Here is an 18,398-nt window from a genome sequence, read left to right on the forward strand (position 1 = left end):
TTGAAGAAAAGATGTTGAAATGTATCAGATAATAAGTACAATGATGCCGGCATGGGCGTTTATACGGAGCTGTCACCCCATATGTGGTGGAAAACCTCCTCCCCTGCGATGCACCAGTGGGTCTATCTCTCTCTCTTCAACACTCCAGATTGTATTGCAGCCATCTTAATCTGAACGGTGGAATCTGGCATCCACACCGGGGCACCTGCATCCGTCCAGCCCGACCCACTTTTGTTCTGGTCCGACCCCCTAACTTTAGCCCCTAATTAACTCAACGGAAACTAATTAAATACAGCTCTAGTGGACCAGACGCCAGACAGAAAGAAGAAGAAGAAGGAGGAGGAGGAAACAGGGAAATGAGCAGAGCGAAGAGAGAGCGAGCCAACGAGACAGGCAGTAGTAGGAGAGAGGGGAGATCCAAAGCTTGGCCTCCAGCTCCTGAGACCAGTTCAGACACACAGGAAGACGGGGAGAGAGATTCAAAGATGGAGGGTGTTTGGGTGTCATTGTCAGCCTGGGTTATCCTGAGCTCCACACTGACCATATACTTCTTTACATGCTCTCATTTCTCAAGCTATTCCGGGTTCTCCCTCAAAGATGAGTGTGGTTGCCAACTGCTGTAATCACAAGCACACCAGTCACATGACGCAACTGATGCCCTGGAGATATTTGGAAAAGGGTATAGATAGGATGGGGAGAGCCACGAAGAGACAAGAGCAGCGTAGAATGAAAGCAGGAGGAGGAGGAAGGTGGGGGGGGGGGGAAGGAAGGTACGGGACAGGATTGTGGGAAAAAGATATCTAAATATGGGTTCAAACCAGCCAAGTGTCTCTGGCACGACGCCGCTGCTGCTAGTCCCAGGCACGGCTCGCTAAGTGATAGAGAAAGTAATTAAGAGAAGCCTGTTCAAGTAGATAGGCCTGTAAAGGAGATTTGAAGAGGGGAACTGATTGTGCATGTCTGATTCCAGCTCTTCAGAGAGTTCTCAGCCCCAAGGCTTAGCTTTCAAAGGGCCGTCTCTCTCCCTGTCTTATTTCTCCGTTTCTTTTTTTCTGTAACATATATCTACAAACAAAATAGGACTCTGTCTTTTCATAAAGCACACGTGTGTTTATGGTGGATGTAGGACAGAGAGAGGGGAATTTAGCCTTAATCAAGACATCTATCCCTCTAGTATCTATCTCTATCCATCTATCTATTCATCCATCCATCCATCATACAGCTCAATAGATGTTTCCGCTTGCTTTGCATAGGAAATAATGCATTGCTATTTTGACTTGAAAGTTCACATGATGTCTTTTCCAACAGGAATCCCCTTCTGAGTACATGGACAGTCTGACAGACATGATAGAGCAACACTGCCACCTACGATGGGCAGATAAACTTGAAGTCTGCCGGTTCAGCCTTGGAGACTATTAGTCAAGTCTGACTTGAGTTGCGTGCTTTGAAAAATGTATTTGTTGACAGTTTTTTTTGTGTGTTTTTGTTTATCTCATCCTAAATATTCACTCCATGTTTTTCTATTAGAGGGAAAGCTCCCAATAGTTCAGAGAGAAGTAGGAACAGTGTCTAGCTATAGGGGCACAAACAGACATATCCCTGATAAATAAAGATTCATTTAGATTTTTTTATGCTTTTTTCATGCTTATGTTTCTTGATGTCAGCGGTGAGACGACAAAGGCTCAATCTTTTTTTTAAACCTTATATATTACTGAATAATATAAATAGAAAAAGTACTTCTTTCTTCTTCTGTGTCTGAAAACCAGCACTGAGAGATTTTATATGATTCTCACATTACATGTTTTATAAAAACAGAATATGATCAACGACTCACCAGTTCTATCTTTACTACGATGACAACATTCTTTAGTCTGAAATAAACAGTCAGATTTTAATGCACAATTTAATTAATAAAACATAACTCGATCCTAAAATGGATCTTTTGAATTAAAGTGTGTTATGATCATTCTATCATTTTAGAATATGATCTTTCAGTAGGTGATCTATTTTTACCTCAGAGAGATTACGAGCATTTTAATGCCGCTGGAGACTTGAGGATCCATCACTGCTCCATCATCCGAGGTCAGCACCACACCACATGTACTGAACAAGTCTGTCTGTCAGAATTAGAGCTTTTTAAACACTAAGCATGCACATTTGTGTTTGTTTTTTTTCCGTTCCTTCAAAATAAAATGCATGCTGTTACATAACATGGAAAAAAAATGAATCTTGGGTTACTTCAGTGATTTTATTTAGTCAGAAACCTCGTTAACACTTTAGTACAGTCTCTGTTCATTCACTGTGTTAAAATCATTAGGAAAATGTAACGCAAGGTTTTAAATGTCAACTATTGAGGCCTGTATTATACTTACTCTGTCTGGTACAGCAAGTGTACCTCCGGAAAGTAGAGGAGTGAAAGTATTAAGTCTCTTAACTTTATTAGGCTTCTCAAGATAAACGCATTTCGCTCAAAAACAAACTTGTAAGTACTTTCCTGGATAATAGCAAACTGGTAAAGAAAGACCAACGAAACTAATCTACTGGTGACATCTACTGGAGAAACTGCGGTGTTGATGCAAAATGTTAAAAAATTTATAAAATAGATCCAACTAAATCCTCAATTAGCGTCCTCTGCTGGTAAGAAAGTAGACAGGTCAACAGCTCGACTTTATAGGGTTGCGAACGTTTGACAAAACTTTCTAAATCACGTTTAAATCTGAAAATTACACGATTTAAAGTGGTTCAACATATACCAGGCTATAGGCTCATGGGCTGCACATTCACATACGTACAGTCCACTATTATGTAATCTAATGTGTATAACATGGAAAGCATACTGTTAGAAGAAAGTCTCTGCATTAAAATGTCTTCCAACAGAATTGAACTAAATCATGTATCTCCCTTTCTCAATAATTTACTAATTGTGCTTAGTAAAGTCCTGTATAATAGAAAAACAGACCACATATTTGTTTTCAGGGTTTCAAATAGCGAGTACGTCGTGTGGGGATGAACATTAAAAGCTAAAAATCAACGTAAATATATATACATGTTTTTATCCTAATCGTGACCCCGCTCCAATGTATACAGTGCGTTTTTCTTATTTGTGTTTTTCTTCTCTTCTTATATTCATCTTCGATATTTTGTTCACATTCTTGCTCAGTATTTTTCTGTTAATACAACTGAGAGAAAATGTAAAAAGCAGTTAATAAAACAAAATCGACTGAAGAGGGGTAAGCTATTGTCTTTATTTAAATAGTCAGCATATTGGCCCTGATGTCTGCAACAAAAAACAAAAAAACTGCATATGTCACGCGTTACACCACTGTCGTAAAACGTTTCTGGCTGCTGTTGCAATGGCGTTTGCTGCGACAGCACTTTCCGGCAGCAGGGAAATTGAGGAGAAAGCAGCGACAAACGTCGCGAGCGGATACGTTATACCCTCAAATGTCTTTGGATTTATGCGATATTCGGTGAACTAACGTGTATATTGATTGTATACACCTTCACCTCGTGGATGAGCTCAGTGTTCAACGTTTTTCAAGCGTGAATCTCCACCTTAATGCGGTGGGATGGCCACAGTGCCGCCTGGGCCTAGTAGCGCACTGCCTGCATCCCCGGCTGATATTTCTCCTTTCCCCGGGGCTGGGAGCGCGGAGCCGGCTGGGCACGACGGTGAGCCGGCCTATCACAGGGAGGACCGTGTACCCGCCGGTACGGGGAAGACGTCGGAGTCGGTAAGCGAAGTTAACAGGTCGCTTAATTATAAGAAGCAGAAAAACATGCTAGCTCGAGCTAGCCCGGCGGCGCTGCACCTCAAAATGCAAGCCCGAGAGCAGCAGCAGCTAAACGGCTTGGCCGGCCCGTTAGAGGACGCTGACAGCCACCAGCAGCACGCAGGAAACCGGCCTGACAATCCGAGACCGTCCGTGGACAGCTGTGACAGCAGCGGCAGCAATGAGGAGGCTCCAGAAACCGCCAGAAACTACAGTGAGCGATGCCAATACGAAGGCCCCTTCTCGAAAAACGGCAGTCACTCTCCCTTAGTTAACAATAGCATGAACGGGATGCCGGGTTTCACGAGAACTGAGGCGGCCCACGGACACCCAGGGGACAAAGGGGACGAGGAGTTCGACCTCACGGAGCCGCCGGACGACGCCGGGCCCGGTGGACAGGAGAGCCCCGCAGACCTGCAGCCACCGGCCGCGGAGCTGGCCCGGCTCGACCTCAGCGGGTCTCTAGGCCGAGCGGAAGAGGACAGCCACGGCATCCGCTATGTCCGCTACGAGTCTGAGCTTCAGATGCCGTGGATCATGAGACTGATCACCAAGGACTTGTCTGAGCCTTATTCAATTTACACCTACAGGTACTTCATCCACAACTGGCCGCAGCTCTGCTTTCTGGTGAGTGTGACATTGAAACCATCTCGATAGCTGTAGTCACTCAAACACACATCATCTATAGGTAAAATAAACCCAGCCACCCTCCTATAGCTCATGGACTGTGGTTACCTAAGGGTGCATATAGCATTATTGGGGCTGGGTGTGACTGCACGCTTATAACTTTCCATCAACTGTCTGTGTGTGTCAAGGCAGCCAAACTGCTGAACACACACACACACACAGTTTAATCACACACAGGTAAATGTGTGGCTGGCAGCACATTGGTTTTGAAGTTGTATTGTATATGTTGGCAGCTAACACCCACTTTTCTATCACAAAGACTTGACCCTTATCGGTTTCGTGGCTTTAAATCTGAATTAATAGCTGTCAAATCTAGAAAAATGTAACTGACATGACAATATCGTTTATGGTTCATGTAAAGGGTCTTCTGTCCGGTCACATGTACAGCATGCAAAGGTTTTAAACCCTTACATTCCAGTTTTAGTTGAGAGTAATGTGCTGTAAGTCGGTGTTTCCTCTTCTGCCGACATTGTCCAGTCAGGGGTTTCCACTTTGACAAACGCTGTCCTTTCTTTGTTCATCCTCCAAGCCTCTGGACCGATCCATGTAACATAAGAGGAAGTGTCTTGAAATAAAGGTCAGAGGTCAGCCGGGGAGAACCAGCTGAACTGGCAGGATGACAGGGACTGTAGAGGAGCTGTAGGCTTCTCCCATCGACACTCGGAGGACCTAAGTGTTGTGTGTGTGTGTGTGTGTCACAGGCCATGGTGGAGCAGGAGTGTGTCGGAGCCATCGTATGTAAGCTTGACATGCATAAGAAGATGTTCCGTCGCGGCTACATCGCCATGCTGGCCGTGGACTCGAAACACAGAAGGAAAAGCATTGGTGAGATCTGGACGCTGCGTGTGTCTCGTACAGAACAATTTATTTATATAGCGTCAAATCATAACAGAAGTTCTCTCGAGGTTCATGTAGAGCAGGTCTAGACGGTCCTCTATAATGTCCAAAAACCCAGCATTCACCTATTAGCAAGCCCTGGGGTGACAGTGTCAAGAGATTATACATAACAGAGAATAAACCTAAAAGTCTTTCCTTTCACAATGTGGAGCCGAGACAAAGTTGCACAACAGCGTCTTTCGTGCTTTCTCTGACAACCAAATCTCTTGATGCAAATGCAGTATTTAGATAAGTTATACACTCCGGGTTGATGTTTAACACTGTACTTGGACCTGAAGAGACGTGTACTCCCTTTATACTATCAGACATCGAGCGTTATTTTATTATTTAAAGTTTGTGTTGTGTTAATTTGCGTGCCGTCACTAACTTGGTCTCTTCTGTTTCAGGTACTAATCTGGTGAAGAAGGCCATCTATGCCATGGTGGAGGGCGACTGTGACGAGGTGAGAGGCATAGACTCGTTTAGAGCGTGCTTTAGTACGTCCAGAGGATATTAAATACTGTTCATACATAAAATACAAATGCATTAAATGATTGAAATACATTTGTCCATTTAGTCCTTGTTTTGGTGTTGGCCTCCGTGCAAGGACCAGTGCTCTCTCCCCGTCCTTCACTTATCTGAGTTTGCTGCTAACCTTGGATTGATTGTCAGCTTCTCTCAGTATTTTCTCTCTACAGACTATTTCACTCGCTCTGCTTCTCTCTGAACAGCCGCATACTGACTCACACACACACAGATCTTCTTCGGACACACAAACAAGAAAGATGGCTGAACTATCCTTCTTGCGACTGCATTACGACGTGATAACGAACCATGTTCTCTATAGCAGTGAATGGAAACAAAAAGCTACTGGGTAGTGGGTCTTATGAGGTACTGATCCATAATCAGTGTATAGTTGACACGACCCTTAGCTTGGAGAGGCAGACTGGAGTACAGGCACGAAAGCAAAGCAATGCACCACTGTGGACGACGGCAGCAGCAAAACATATTTTAGACACCTAAAAGAAAGGCCCACCCCAAAAAACATCAATGTCGTTTTAAGTGTACGCTGTATTTAGAATATTTTTATCCCTTTACCTTGCCGTGACGGCCGTTTCTGACTGGGACATTAAGCATCATCTCGGCTCTCTTCAAAGCCACCAGCCTCCATTGAGGAAACACAGAAATGTTAGTGTTGTGTCCTGTGCTCTTCAGTCAAAATGTCTGCTCCATGATGCGGATAGACTGCTGTAGCATCCAGACTGGCAGCAGTGGGAAACAGCTAGCTAAGCTTAGACTAAAGTGTATTTCAACTACTTCAAAACTGTCGCGTGTGTGTGTGTCTATTTAACACGCATGCATATAGAGCATGAGACATTGTGGCGTAATCAGCAGCTAGTATGTTCATTGAAGCTGTTCTTGACCAACGACAGCTGACCCTGCAAACTGCACACACAGCATCTAAGATGTCGGGTGCTTTAAAGCTAATTTACTGTCTTTTTTTATTTCATTTATTTGTTAAACCTTTATTCATCCAGGATAATCCCATTGAGATTTTAAATCTCCTTAACAAGGAGGTCCTGGTCAGGATGGCAGCATCAACACATTTTCAGTCCATATAAGGACGAGTACATTCAATGCTCCAATGATCCTAAATCCTGTTTTTAAATCTTGCATTCTTGAAATAATGTAGTTTAAAATGTCCCTGTAGCACACAACAAGACGAGGGTCTGAAAACGTTAAAAGCACTCTCACCAAAAACGGTGACAAAGACTCTTGACTTCTCTCTTGATTTATTCCCTCAGTAAACATGAGTTTATGGTCTCAATCGCTAGTTTCAAGTCTTCTTCAATACAGCATGATGTTCATTTAGTAAATGAAGGTACGCTTTAGGGCGGGGCTACCTTGTGATTGACAGGTTGCTACCACAGCGGTGTCCGGTCTGGGAGTTGTCCGTGTTTTTCGTCTTACAACTTTAACCCACAGTGTGTTTTCAGTTCATGACAGTTAATTGTAATACTTAAGTCGTCCTAAAAATGTATTGTTCGATTGTACTTAGCTCCACCCTCTTGTGTCACTTCTTGTTCCAAAAAAACAAAACAAGATGGCAACGGCCACAATTCTGTATTTGAGGCTTCACAGCTGTTGTCCACAAACCAATGGGTGATGTCATGGTGACTATGTCCGCTTCTTACATACAGTCTTTGGCTAATTTCCAATCATGTAACGTTTTCCTTCAATAGGCTGAAACATGCTGTTGGGGTCCACAACAAGCAGTTGTATCTTTTGTAACAAGGATCAGTCGGTCCACTCGTGTATGAAACTACGCACTGACATGTCCGTCTGTCTGTCCCCAGGTTGTATTGGAGACTGAAATCACCAACAAATCAGCCCTGAAGCTGTACGAGAACTTGGGTTTTGTCAGAGACAAGCGGCTGTTCAGATACTACCTGAACGGAGTGGACGCGCTGCGGCTCAAACTGTGGCTCCGCTAGAGGGACGGGTGAGGACGGGACAGCAGGTGCTGTTCACCTCGTACGCTATCGGCTTGACAGCCTCAGCTCAGCCCTGGTCATTTCACTCATATACACACACACACACGCACACACACACACACGCACACACATACACACCTGTGTATGCATAGACACGCAAACCCTCTTTTTTTGTCCCTGACCTCTGAACAACTGTTGTTTAGGCAGAAACGGACTGACATCCCACCTGATCTTCTCATGAAGGGGCCCCTGATACTTTCTGTGACCCGGAGGGTGTCTGGAGGGTCCATCAAGCTTGGATGGACCCCCCCAGAGGAGAGGGCTCCTCACCAAGTCCTCCTGCAGAACACGGAACAAAAACAGACTTCAACTAAACAGCAACACGTGAAACAAGGAAGCGGGGCAGTAAAGAGAAAAAAAAAAAAAAAAAAAAAAACTACTGGGAAGAAAATAGTTGTGGAGTTTATTTTTGTGTTACTTTTTTTTAACCTTGTGAGTTGGACGGGGGGGGGGCGGATGAAGCTATAGTATGACTGTGTTTGTACCGCCTCGTGTTTTTTTCTGGTGTGTGTGTGTGTGTGTGCGTGTGTGCGTGTGTGCGCGCGCGTGTGTGTGTTCGTGGCGTGGTTGGTTTCACTGTGAGCCAGTGTTTGTGTGACTGTGTGAGTGCGTGCTGGGTCTGAGTCGTGCGTACTTTTTGTGTCTTTTTGTTTTTCCATCCTGTCCAAAGGGCACAGCGGCTCCGTGCTGCCATCTCCCATCACCCTGCCTCGGCCTCCAGGACTGAAGCCTGTAAAGATATGCATGCATTTATTTTAACGTGAGTGCGGGGGGGAAAGTGAGCGCTGTGTGTGTGTGTGTGTGTGTGTGTGTGTGTGTGTGTGTGTGTGTTGATGAACCCGGTCTGGGGCTAACCCTCCGAAACCCCCTTTCCTGTGTTTGGTGTTAGCATGTTGGTGCAGAGCAGAAACAAATCACTCCGATAGCACACCACCTTGTTACTTCAGTGTTCTTCACTAAATCGCTCATCATCAAACCCTGACAGTATGTGCAAGCAGTTAGATTTTGTTCTTCCTATTTTCTGCAGATCAGAACTTGTTTATTTCCCCCGAATGCACTGCCAGCCGCTGCAAAATCCCCCAAAAAGGAGAAAATTGATTCTTTTAAAGAGACTCCTTGCCAATGATGATGTGGTCAAATGTGTCCTAGCCATCTCAGTTTACTCCTTTATTTTTTTTTTTGATTATTCGTCTGTTCTCCTCGATGCAAGTGCCACTCGATCCATCAGACGAGCTCGCTAACGGGCGTCACGCCGAAGCCTCGGCACCAGACCGGAGGCGAAGTGTTGCGTAATGCTGGAGTCCTGTTTGAGTATGGTGTGTGTGTGTGTCTCTTGGTGGGGGGAAAAAAAAAAGGACGATAGACGAAGTATTCTCAGCAGATTATATTTTATTCTTTTTGTTTAGATTGTCTAATATACACCTGTATAACCTCACGCTGCTCATAAGCGGCTGAGCCCACGATGCACTTCCCCGGTGCCCTAAACTCGATGCACAGCCAACCTCGCTAAAACATCTGATCTCCTCGGATGCACCCGGACGTTCCAATCCACACATTTTGCTTCAACCGCTTTTGTTTTCTCCTTTTTCTTAAAAGTAATATGAACAAAGGTCAGATGAACTTCTTTGGAAATTGCTGCAGTGTGTATGTGTCCGTGTGAATGTGTCCCTGTTAGTTCTGACAATGGTGTTGATCTGTTAGACTTTTATTTCTCTACCTTCAGAGGCCCCCGCACAGGAAAAACAGCATATAGCCTTTTGAGGTGCCGTGTTTTGTTCCGGCCCTAATGAGGACGACAGGAAGTTACAAAACACACACTTTATTTTTTAGTGCTCGCTGTGATAGAAAGGGCAGGAGACCGTTAATAAACCCTTAAAGCAGCTTTGATCTTTTTAAAGTCAAATCGACAAAAAACACAACCTCCATCACGGGTTGTTAATGCAATTTTATGTCAACTTCAAATGATGCAATTGGACATCTGCATGCTTTTATCAAACAAAAGTCTGCAGCAAACGTTCATGGTCGTCGGATGTTTTAATGATTCACTGTCTCATGAGTTGCAGTCGTCTCCGTGAGTGACACCACGACGTTCGTGTTGTGGGTTTAAGACCAGCTGAGGTGTCTCCTGTCTGGAGCCCAGGATGAAAGAGAGAGTAGATGTCCACAGAGTTGCCACCTTCATAACAGTGTGTGTGCGTGTGTGCGTGTGGAACTAAGGATCAGATGACCTATTTTTTTTTTTTTTTTTTTTTTCAGAGTTGTATATGAGTGTTCTATTCCTTGGATATAATGAGAGCATGTTTATTTTTTTTTTGGTTGAATTATCTGTTGGGAAGGGGTGGGGGGGAGGTTTGGGTTGATTTCTGTCAGATTTGATTTTTATTTTTAATTTCTGTGCTACTTCAGCCCATCCAGAGTCGTAACAAGTATTTTGAGCAGTTCAAAATAGGCAAAACCCGCTCTACACCATCACCGACTTTTACTGCTCATCTGACGCTGTTTAAATTTAAATTATCACCCCATGTAATCTCCCCCTGGTTTATTTTGGAGGTTTAAATCTTCTGCCCCTGTGTTTGGACACTTGTCTCCTCCGTGTCCCCCTCACTGTCTGGCCCTTTTCTTCTTGAACACGGTGACTACTGATGGATGAAAGGACAGGATCGGTAACACCTAACAGAGTGAACCCGTCTTCAAACCAGCTGTCAGGATGTATGAGGAGGCGTTTTAGATATAGAAGGAAACGTGTCTGTAAAATTTCTTTTTTTTTTTTTTTTGTTGGTTTAACTCCTGTGAAACTCTGGCAGTTCCTTGTGGGCATTACAGCCTGTCACAAGGAGCCGAAGGGCTCCGTTTAGCTTATGATCACAGACTGAAGGGCTTTGACATCAATATCAATTCGTAGCCACGGCCTGCGGTGTTGCACAGCTCTCTCTGGTGATGCATTTGGAATAAGTCTTGACTTTACACGCCAGTTCAGTGTTCACAGATGTCGGAGGCAGTTTCTTTCCTCCTCCTGGACGTCCGCTGTGATATGCAGTTGGTATATTATAACAATCAAAAAACTTGCTTCTCTGTCCTCACCTGGGGCGACATCTGCCATCCTACAATTCTAGTTTCACAACTATAAACTCTCCCAGAAACCAGTTTGCTGGTCAGATAAACCAGATGTTTTGGCTGTCACGCCGCACCACAAAAAGAAAGCTGTGGTCCCGTCAAAAAAACCACAAAGTGGAGAGCAAAAGGTTTTTCTGCATGTCACATGTCTGTTTCCCCTGTTCCTCTACCCCGTCCCCTCTCTTGATTTTGATCTGGAAATGTCCGATAGCTTTTATTTAATGTGGAAAAAGAACACAGAAATAAATTATTTGATTTTTTTAATGCTGTAAACTGAGTTATCTTGTCTGCTGTCTGGAGTGGTTTTCATTTAAAGCAGAATGTTATAAGAACGAGTCACAATCAGACCTCTGAGAGAATTGTTTATTTGATCACGTTTTCATATCTACATGAAGAGACAAAAAAAAGTGTCCACTATTTTACACCACACGTACTCTAAAACAGTATTATTGCAAATAAACAGGCAGTTGTACATGAAGCTTATCAAATGGCTTGTGAAGTTACAGAAAACATATTTCCTTTGAACGAAGACTTTGTATTGAAGACGGTGTTACAAACATGGCTCAAAGAGCAGCTTTCAGATAATTTTTTGCATCCTTTCTGTCTGAACTACAGACCTTTTTATGACATAATTTCCTCTTTTTCCTTAAAACGTAACGACTGGATTTGACTACATATACACATCGCATATGTGATTCCCGTGAGGAGTCTTGTCTTCTGTATCTGTCCTCGTCTGAACCGGATTAAAGCACAAATGTCACGATTGTGCAAAAAAAATGAGCCGGTTCAAAGTAATCCACTTGTGAAAATATGAACTTCTGGTCTTCAATGTTTGTGCTTTTCCAGCCAACAGAAACCGTTCATTCATTAGACGTCTCTGCTACGAGCGGTGCGTATGAATAGACCTACGAGTCATGCACTTTAAAAAAAAAAAAGAAGTGGCAAAAGAATGACTTCTATCAGAGTTATATTGTACATCAAGATCTGTTTTATGCTACATACTTTTATAGATTTATGGTATTTTGTATGTGCGTCTCACAGTAACTTAAACAAACGAATGCCTTCGAATAAACCATTTACATTTCCACAAAAGTCACATTTAAACAAGAGTAGTTTAGATGGTTTCTTTCTAACTCGGCAAGAAAGCAAATAAGATAATTTCCCAAAAATGTTCCTTTAAATATCCTAGATGTGTGGCAAGAAATAAAACTTTATTTACACTAAAACGACTGACGTCAGCTACATATACAGTACATATATATTTACATTGTTTATGTAATGTAACTCTTCTACAGCCCTTTTTTTATTTTTTATTACTTGACAGAAAACCCGCTGCCCCACACGTTTCCCTCAACTCAAACAATTTACCAGCAACACTTCCATCCTGCCAAAACCCTGCTAATGCTTTTTTTATTTTTTCACAAGCAGCAATATCATTTTTATGTCAAAGTGCATCACGCCAGCTCTGCCTAACAAAGTCGACATCACCTGACGACGTTCAGAAAGGTGCTCACATTGGTGCTTTCGTAAGAGAGGGCATTTAAAGCTGACCGTTAGTGCAGATTGTGCTCTACAGGCCACTAAGTCTCTCACTGTGGATCAGATGAGTCACAGACCAGACAGCCCTGTGATTGGAGATGCGGTAGTCATTGCGATGGGGGTGTTTGCAGAGCCTCCATTACGGGAGCATCCGCCATTGGTCACGGACGAAAGGGGGCCCAGAGGACTTCGTCAGAACTCGTCCTCGGAGCTGTCGGCCAGCAGCATGGCCTGGTCCTGACAGCTGGTCCCGGGCTCTCGAGGTTGCTGGGGAGGAAGAGTGAACTTAACACAGGATTGATAATCAACAACAAGTGTAATAAGTGATATGTGATAAATAGAAGTGGGCTATACTGACCTCTGGCTGCCGGACCTTCCTCCTCTGGTGTTTGAAGCTGTTCCTCCTCTTGCGGTAAATCATGCGGATGCTGTAGAGGGCGCCGACGATGAGCAGGGCCCCGGTGATGCCGATGCCAACGGGGGCCAACATCCCAGACACATAACCCGCCTGTCGAGGTAGAAAACACCGACGTCAAAGAGGAGCGGAGTCGTCAACAAGACTAATCCAAGCAATCTTTCTTATACTCCAATGGATGAGAATAGAGAATATAGCCGGCTTCATCCAAAACATCATTCAGTAAGAGAGCAAAGGAAGCTGACATGTTGAGGGCAGCAGGGGCGGTCTTACCTTTTCTCTGATCAGCTCTACCCAGCTCCTCACTGGAAGAAAAGAGCCACAGGTTTACCACTGTTTCCCTCTTATTCTCTTATTATATGATTCACTATGTTGAATTCCAGGGTTTGTAAGATGATTCAGAAACCACGTTCGCTTACTCAACCCCTGGTTGCGTTGAACCCAGACGGGGGGCGGAGGGATGAGGCTGTACGGGGGCCGCGTTGACGATTTTTTAGGTGTTTCTGTTAGGTCCTCCTCGCTCTCGTCCTCCACCGATTCCTCAGAGATCTCATCGTCCTCGTCTTCATCTGGCTCCTCTGCCGGGAATAAAAATAAATAAAAAATATCTACTCAGCCAGCCAAGAAAATATCACATTTATGATTCAAGATAAAATAAGAAAGAAAATGTTCAGTTGTCAATAAAACTCTCCTCACCCTCAGACTCCATCTCCTCCAACCCTGATCTGGATTTGTGCTCCGGATGATGGGTTGCCATGGTTACCGTTGTCATAGCATGCTGGAAGGATGAGGAGGAGGAGGGGCTGGCGGTGGGCAAGCGCTCCTCGAGGTTCGGTGTCCTCGCAGCACCTTTACGTCGCAAATCAGAGAGAGAGAGAGAGAGAGAGCGAAAGACGATTTCACTCCACTGTGTGCAGCTTAGACTTCAGGTCAACTTGTGTTCCATGTTTTAGTGATTTAAGACATGCAAAGAGTAAACGTTAGACGAGTTAATTGTCTGAGAGCCTCGTGTTGACATTGAGATTCATTCAATCATTCTGGTTCATGCCACATCACCTCTCTCAGACTGATCCTCAGCTCCGCCTTGCAGCTGTGACACAGACGGACCCGAGGAGCCGATTGGCTCCAGGAGCTCCCCGCCAGACGTCTGCCAAGGTGACGTCCAGTCTGGCATCAGCAGGAATGGGGCTTGCGAGGGACCGGGCACCCGTGTGACCGCCGCCGCTGCTTCTGATGTGACATCTTCCAACGGCTCGAAGATAAGAGGGAGCGCCTCAGACGACATGGTGCCCTCTGTGGCCTCATCCTGAGACGGCGGGACCGCAGTGTCCACTGTCATTGTGTCAAACACAGAGACCGAGTGAGGGTCAGCATGTGTAGCATGTGGTATTTAAGTTACAAAAGGGCAGAATTGTTTGGGCCTTCTGGTAAAAGTCAGTGAAATACTGCAGTCTGAAAGTTTGTGTGATCGTGCTCTGTCGACAGCTAAAATAAAAGACTTCTTCTGTTGCAAAGCAGAAATGGTATTCAGCACATATATAGTAGCAGTGTACAGCTTTTTGAAAGAGGTACCTCTTGTGACATGCAGTTTTCTCATTAGAAGCACTTGCACTCTCTTAGAGCCGAGTTCACGGTGCAGCTAAGACACAATGAAAGGAGGATTGTTTGAAAAATGGTTCTTTCTAGATAAGAGGCGACCACAGAGGGGGCTGTCACCGGAGAAGCTGCCACTGCATATCTGTCAGGAGTTTTCCTTTAGTCCAAAGCATTTCTAACGTTGGCTGAAAATGCTTACAATCCTTTTATATAATGCTGTTTTGGGAATTAAGTTTTTTATTTTTTGTCAGCTTCCTTTCTATTGGGAGGAAGTTTCATCAAACAAACAATCCCCGAATGGACAGCGGGAATACATATTGGCTCAGACAGACTTCTTTAATCCATTTCCCTCTGCCTCTGAATAATAATCTGCCTGTTTCTTTACAATAGTCTGGATGGGGAGTGTGAAGGGTGGGAAAGAAGGCGAGGCGTTTTGAGGGGGAATATATAGATAGAGAGAAGAAGGGGTTGAATCCTCCCACGACTTGTATAACACACACCCTCCACCAGCCCATTCCTAGCAGTTGTGTGTGTTCTCTGTTTTACTTCCTTTCTTTTTTTTTCTTACAGGCTGCAGTCAGGAATAGAAAGTAATTAGACTGCCACGGGTCCCAGCTGGGGTTCAAAGTGGAGCATGGAAAAGCGGGCGTCTTTTCTTTGCCAATCATCAAAGGCAATCTCTGCCACTAGACGTGTCATTTTCATTTCCGCCTCATTTTTAATGAAGCCTCCTGAAACCGTGCAAACTCGGCCTGTTGTGGAAGGAAGTCTTCCAGGGTGACAATGACTGCAGAGCATTACCTTACACCAGGGATTCTGTGTGTTTTAAGTTAGGACATGTTGAATAAGGGATTATAGAAAGTTTTACCACCCCCCCAAAAAGGTCTATTTCCCATCAACATTAATTACGCTTCTAATTGTTCTGACTTACCTCCACTGGGCCGAGCCGCCTCTGTCCACAGGCTTTCTGGTCCATCCTCTCTGGGCATCAGGTTTGGTCCAATTTCAGGTAACAAGGGGTCTGGGAGGGAGGACATTGTTTCATCATGGCCCCAAATCGACAAAAGTGTGGAGGTCCGAGGAGAGACAAAGACCGTGGGAGGGATGGAGCTGTGGGAGGCTGGTGTCTGGATAGGTGTGCCAGGATTTGGAGGTTCTGTAGTGGATGGCAAGCTTGTTTCTGGGTCTAGTTTTGTCTGGTCCTCCTCACCTTGGTCTTTGGCCTCACTGGCTGTGATGCTCAGCTGTGGGGCCTCTGATGAGGAGGCTAAAAATCCATCTCTCACTGTAACTGCTGTGTCCAACAGCTTTCTCCCACCTGTAGAACTTAACACAGGCTGATTGTCGACAGCTATGTCCTCCTGTCTGACGTCGGGTTCAACAGACAGCACCGCAGCTGCCTCCGTCTGTCCTTGATCGTCTCCCATCTCAGATGAGCTCCCAAACTTCTTTACCCCGCTGCTTTGGCTCCATGCCTCTCCGCCGGCCTCACTCGGCCCAGATCTTCCACCAAAGCTGTCCCCGTTTTCCGTCTGCGTCACTGGATCCATCCCCTCAGGTTGTCCATGTGGGCCAGCCCCTCCTACTGCACCTACATTCAATATCAGGCCAGTCACAAGCTCTGTGTCTGAGGGTTCAGACTTTACATCTGTAGTGTGCATTGACCCAACAGTTGTAACTGAGCTGGCCTGTGTGGGGGGGGAGTTTGGGAGGTGGACAGGGGTCCCACAGACACAGAGACAGGTCCCAGCCAGCAGGAGGCGATGGAGCCTCCCAGACATCAGCATCTCGGTCTCGTCTCAGTGCCTGCTGAGAGTGGACACAAATGATGAATGCTAATAGGCTCAACTGAGGTGTGAATAGTCTCTGCCTGCAACTTCAACACCCAGCAGACACATGGACAGAGAGACAAAGCAGAGGTGGTGGTGGGAAGAAAGATAGGCGAGAGGACGAAAGTTGTGCAGCTGCAGATTAAAGGCTCAGAATGCAAAGTGTATAGCACTTGACACAGCCTGTGTTAACCACAGAGAACAGGATTTACTGTGCATGTCTGCCTGCCTTTGCTTTGATGCTGTGGTTGCACCGTTTTTGAATAATTCACATGAAATTCCCTATTTCATCACACTAACTGCTCATTTTGTAGGATATTACCAGAAGGGAATGTTGGGCACATGCACAGAGGGAGAGAATCTGACACAGCAATCCTTAGCACCCCCTCCGCACTTCACCTATAAATAGCACCAGGTTTTCTATCCTCTACAGATGGATCCATGAATGTTTGAATCACACAAACCTGCAAAGCGGCAATTTTCAAACATGCACGCGCATTGTCAAAGGCTGAATTGGATCGGAAAACGAAGCAAACAGTTGTGCGTGGCGCAATTTGTTGCTTCACGTGACGCGACAGCCATGATCACCTAACAAGCGGTCGCTGACACGTCTGGTGTTCACATGGTGACACCGCTTTCATGTTGTCTGAGTCAGACAAACGTCTGAATGATCATCCAGCCCAGTCCAACAATGTCACAACGCAACCCACTTCTCTGTCTGCGCACCTCCCCTGTGATCAATACAGAGAACAGACAGTATGCTCATGCAGTCCACCGCCTGTCAACATAATGGCTCGAGCATTTGCACCGCAAACATATTCACGCTGCGGAATGATCGCACTGGGGCTAATCACAGCCTCGCAGAGACTACAATGCATTCCCTTAAATCGCATCATCCATCACACTGTGGCTGTGAGAGCGAAATGCATATTGGTAACAATTTAAGTCGCGTAAAAATAAATACCTTCCAGAGTTCATGACGGATCGCTGTGCCTGGAGGACGCAGAGTTTATCTTGCAGTGTGCAAAAAAAAACAAACACACGAAAAGAGTCAGTTCGTACGGACACAAATTCAGGAGAGTCAAGTGTGGAAAGCAAGCTGAAGGAGAGGCTTGTTGTTGTGCAGCTTGGCGTCACTGACTGGAAGTCTTCTCTACGTACGTCCGCCTGCTTCAGAACAGAAGTGCTGCCACCAAATGCTTAAAATCTGCAGAATTTAGGCAAATTGTCGTCTTTGAAATCGGCTTTATATAAGCATCTATTCCCTGTTGTATAATCATCATTGGTTCGTTTTTTCATTGTCTTTCCCAAAGAGTCGTCTGAGGCTCCTGGTGGTGCTGAATGGACAGCTCCCTAACCTCAAGTTAAAGGTCAGCGGGGACCAGAGAAGAAGAGAACTGTCATGTCTCTTATCCTGAAAATATTATATTAAACTTTTTATTGCTCAAATTTCACCAACTCTGTTACAACAGGCGCAGATTACTTTTAAGGTTTAAAATAGCTTTAATGCATACATTAGGTTGGAAAGCATGTTTGAAGTTCTTCATTGTCATGTGCACATCAATTACACAGAAGGCAAGTCTTTGGAATGAAAATAAAATCTTAGATCTCAGGCTCCCTCCAACAATGCTCATTAAATAAGTATACAAATAAAAATTAGGCAAGTAAAAATAGAATCTGTTGTGCAGAAATTAAAATATTGGGATACATTGTATTCTATATAATGCTAATCCAACACTAACATTCCATTATGAAAATGAGAAAATAGGCTACTTATAGAAATAAATAATTGTTTTGTTTAATTGATTCATTCTCTGTGACCGCTTCAATTAGCACAGTTATTCCTAAATAGAGCAGAATACCAGCATGTGTGTACATGATATGGCAATGTGGTATGGTAACTGATTAATAAATGGTTTAATAATTTGTTTGTTTTTCCACCTGATATTTATGACTGCTGTGGGGACAGAGATATCCTTCATATTTAAACATTTCATGAACAGCCCGGCAAAGC

At 44.6% G+C, this 18,398-nt stretch overlaps 2 protein-coding genes across 3 annotated transcripts; one reads left to right on the top strand and one right to left on the bottom strand.

Moving 5' to 3' along the window:
• Positions 1 to 3,336: 3,336 nt before the first annotated feature.
• Positions 3,337 to 11,269, top strand: naa30 (N-alpha-acetyltransferase 30, NatC catalytic subunit). Its single transcript, XM_031866189.1, has 4 exons — positions 3,337 to 4,400; positions 5,162 to 5,285; positions 5,744 to 5,799; positions 7,694 to 11,269. The coding sequence occupies exons 1-4, from the start codon at positions 3,570 to 3,572 to the stop codon at positions 7,829 to 7,831; spliced, it is 1,149 nt and encodes a 382-aa protein (XP_031722049.1). The 5' UTR covers positions 3,337 to 3,569; the 3' UTR covers positions 7,832 to 11,269.
• Positions 11,270 to 11,354: 85 nt separating this feature from the next.
• On the bottom strand, positions 11,355 to 17,702 carry armh4 (armadillo like helical domain containing 4). Of its 2 annotated transcripts, none has more exons than XM_031866188.1 (8): positions 17,349 to 17,702; positions 15,487 to 16,361; positions 14,016 to 14,291; positions 13,656 to 13,808; positions 13,379 to 13,537; positions 13,233 to 13,264; positions 12,903 to 13,052; positions 11,355 to 12,811 (listed from the first exon to the last, which is right to left on the bottom strand). In XM_031866188.1, the coding sequence occupies exons 2-8, from the start codon at positions 16,340 to 16,342 to the stop codon at positions 12,737 to 12,739; spliced, it is 1,701 nt and encodes a 566-aa protein (XP_031722048.1). In that variant the 5' UTR covers positions 16,343 to 16,361; positions 17,349 to 17,702; the 3' UTR covers positions 11,355 to 12,736. The 2 variants fall into 2 exon arrangements, with proteins under 2 accessions (XP_031722048.1, XP_031722047.1); XM_031866187.1 differs by having other exon boundaries at positions 15,487 to 16,364.
• Positions 17,703 to 18,398: the final 696 nt, after the last annotated feature.

Source organism: Anarrhichthys ocellatus, unplaced genomic scaffold (assembly GCF_004355925.1).
Source record: "Anarrhichthys ocellatus isolate YVR2014 unplaced genomic scaffold, GSC_Weel_1.0 scaffold34, whole genome shotgun sequence".
Classification (NCBI taxonomy): domain Eukaryota; kingdom Metazoa; phylum Chordata; class Actinopteri; order Perciformes; family Anarhichadidae; genus Anarrhichthys; species Anarrhichthys ocellatus.

Coding starts and splice junctions, on each gene's coding strand:
- naa30 (XM_031866189.1), top strand. CDS start 3,570: ATGGCCACAGTGCCGCCTGGGCCTAGTAGCGCACTGCCTGCATCCCCG. Junction 5,286..5,743: donor ACACAGAAGGAAAAGCATTG/GTGAGATCTGGA, acceptor CTTCTGTTTCAG/GTACTAATCTGGTGAAGAAG. Junction 5,800..7,693: donor TGGAGGGCGACTGTGACGAG/GTGAGAGGCATA, acceptor GTCTGTCCCCAG/GTTGTATTGGAGACTGAAAT.
- armh4 (XM_031866188.1), bottom strand. CDS start 16,342: ATGCTGATGTCTGGGAGGCTCCATCGCCTCCTGCTGGCTGGGACCTGT. Junction 13,538..13,655: donor GGAGGAGATGGAGTCTGAGG/GTGAGGAGAGTT, acceptor TATTCCCGGCAG/AGGAGCCAGATGAAGACGAG. Junction 13,053..13,232: donor TAGAGCTGATCAGAGAAAAG/GTAAGACCGCCC, acceptor CTACCTCGACAG/GCGGGTTATGTGTCTGGGAT.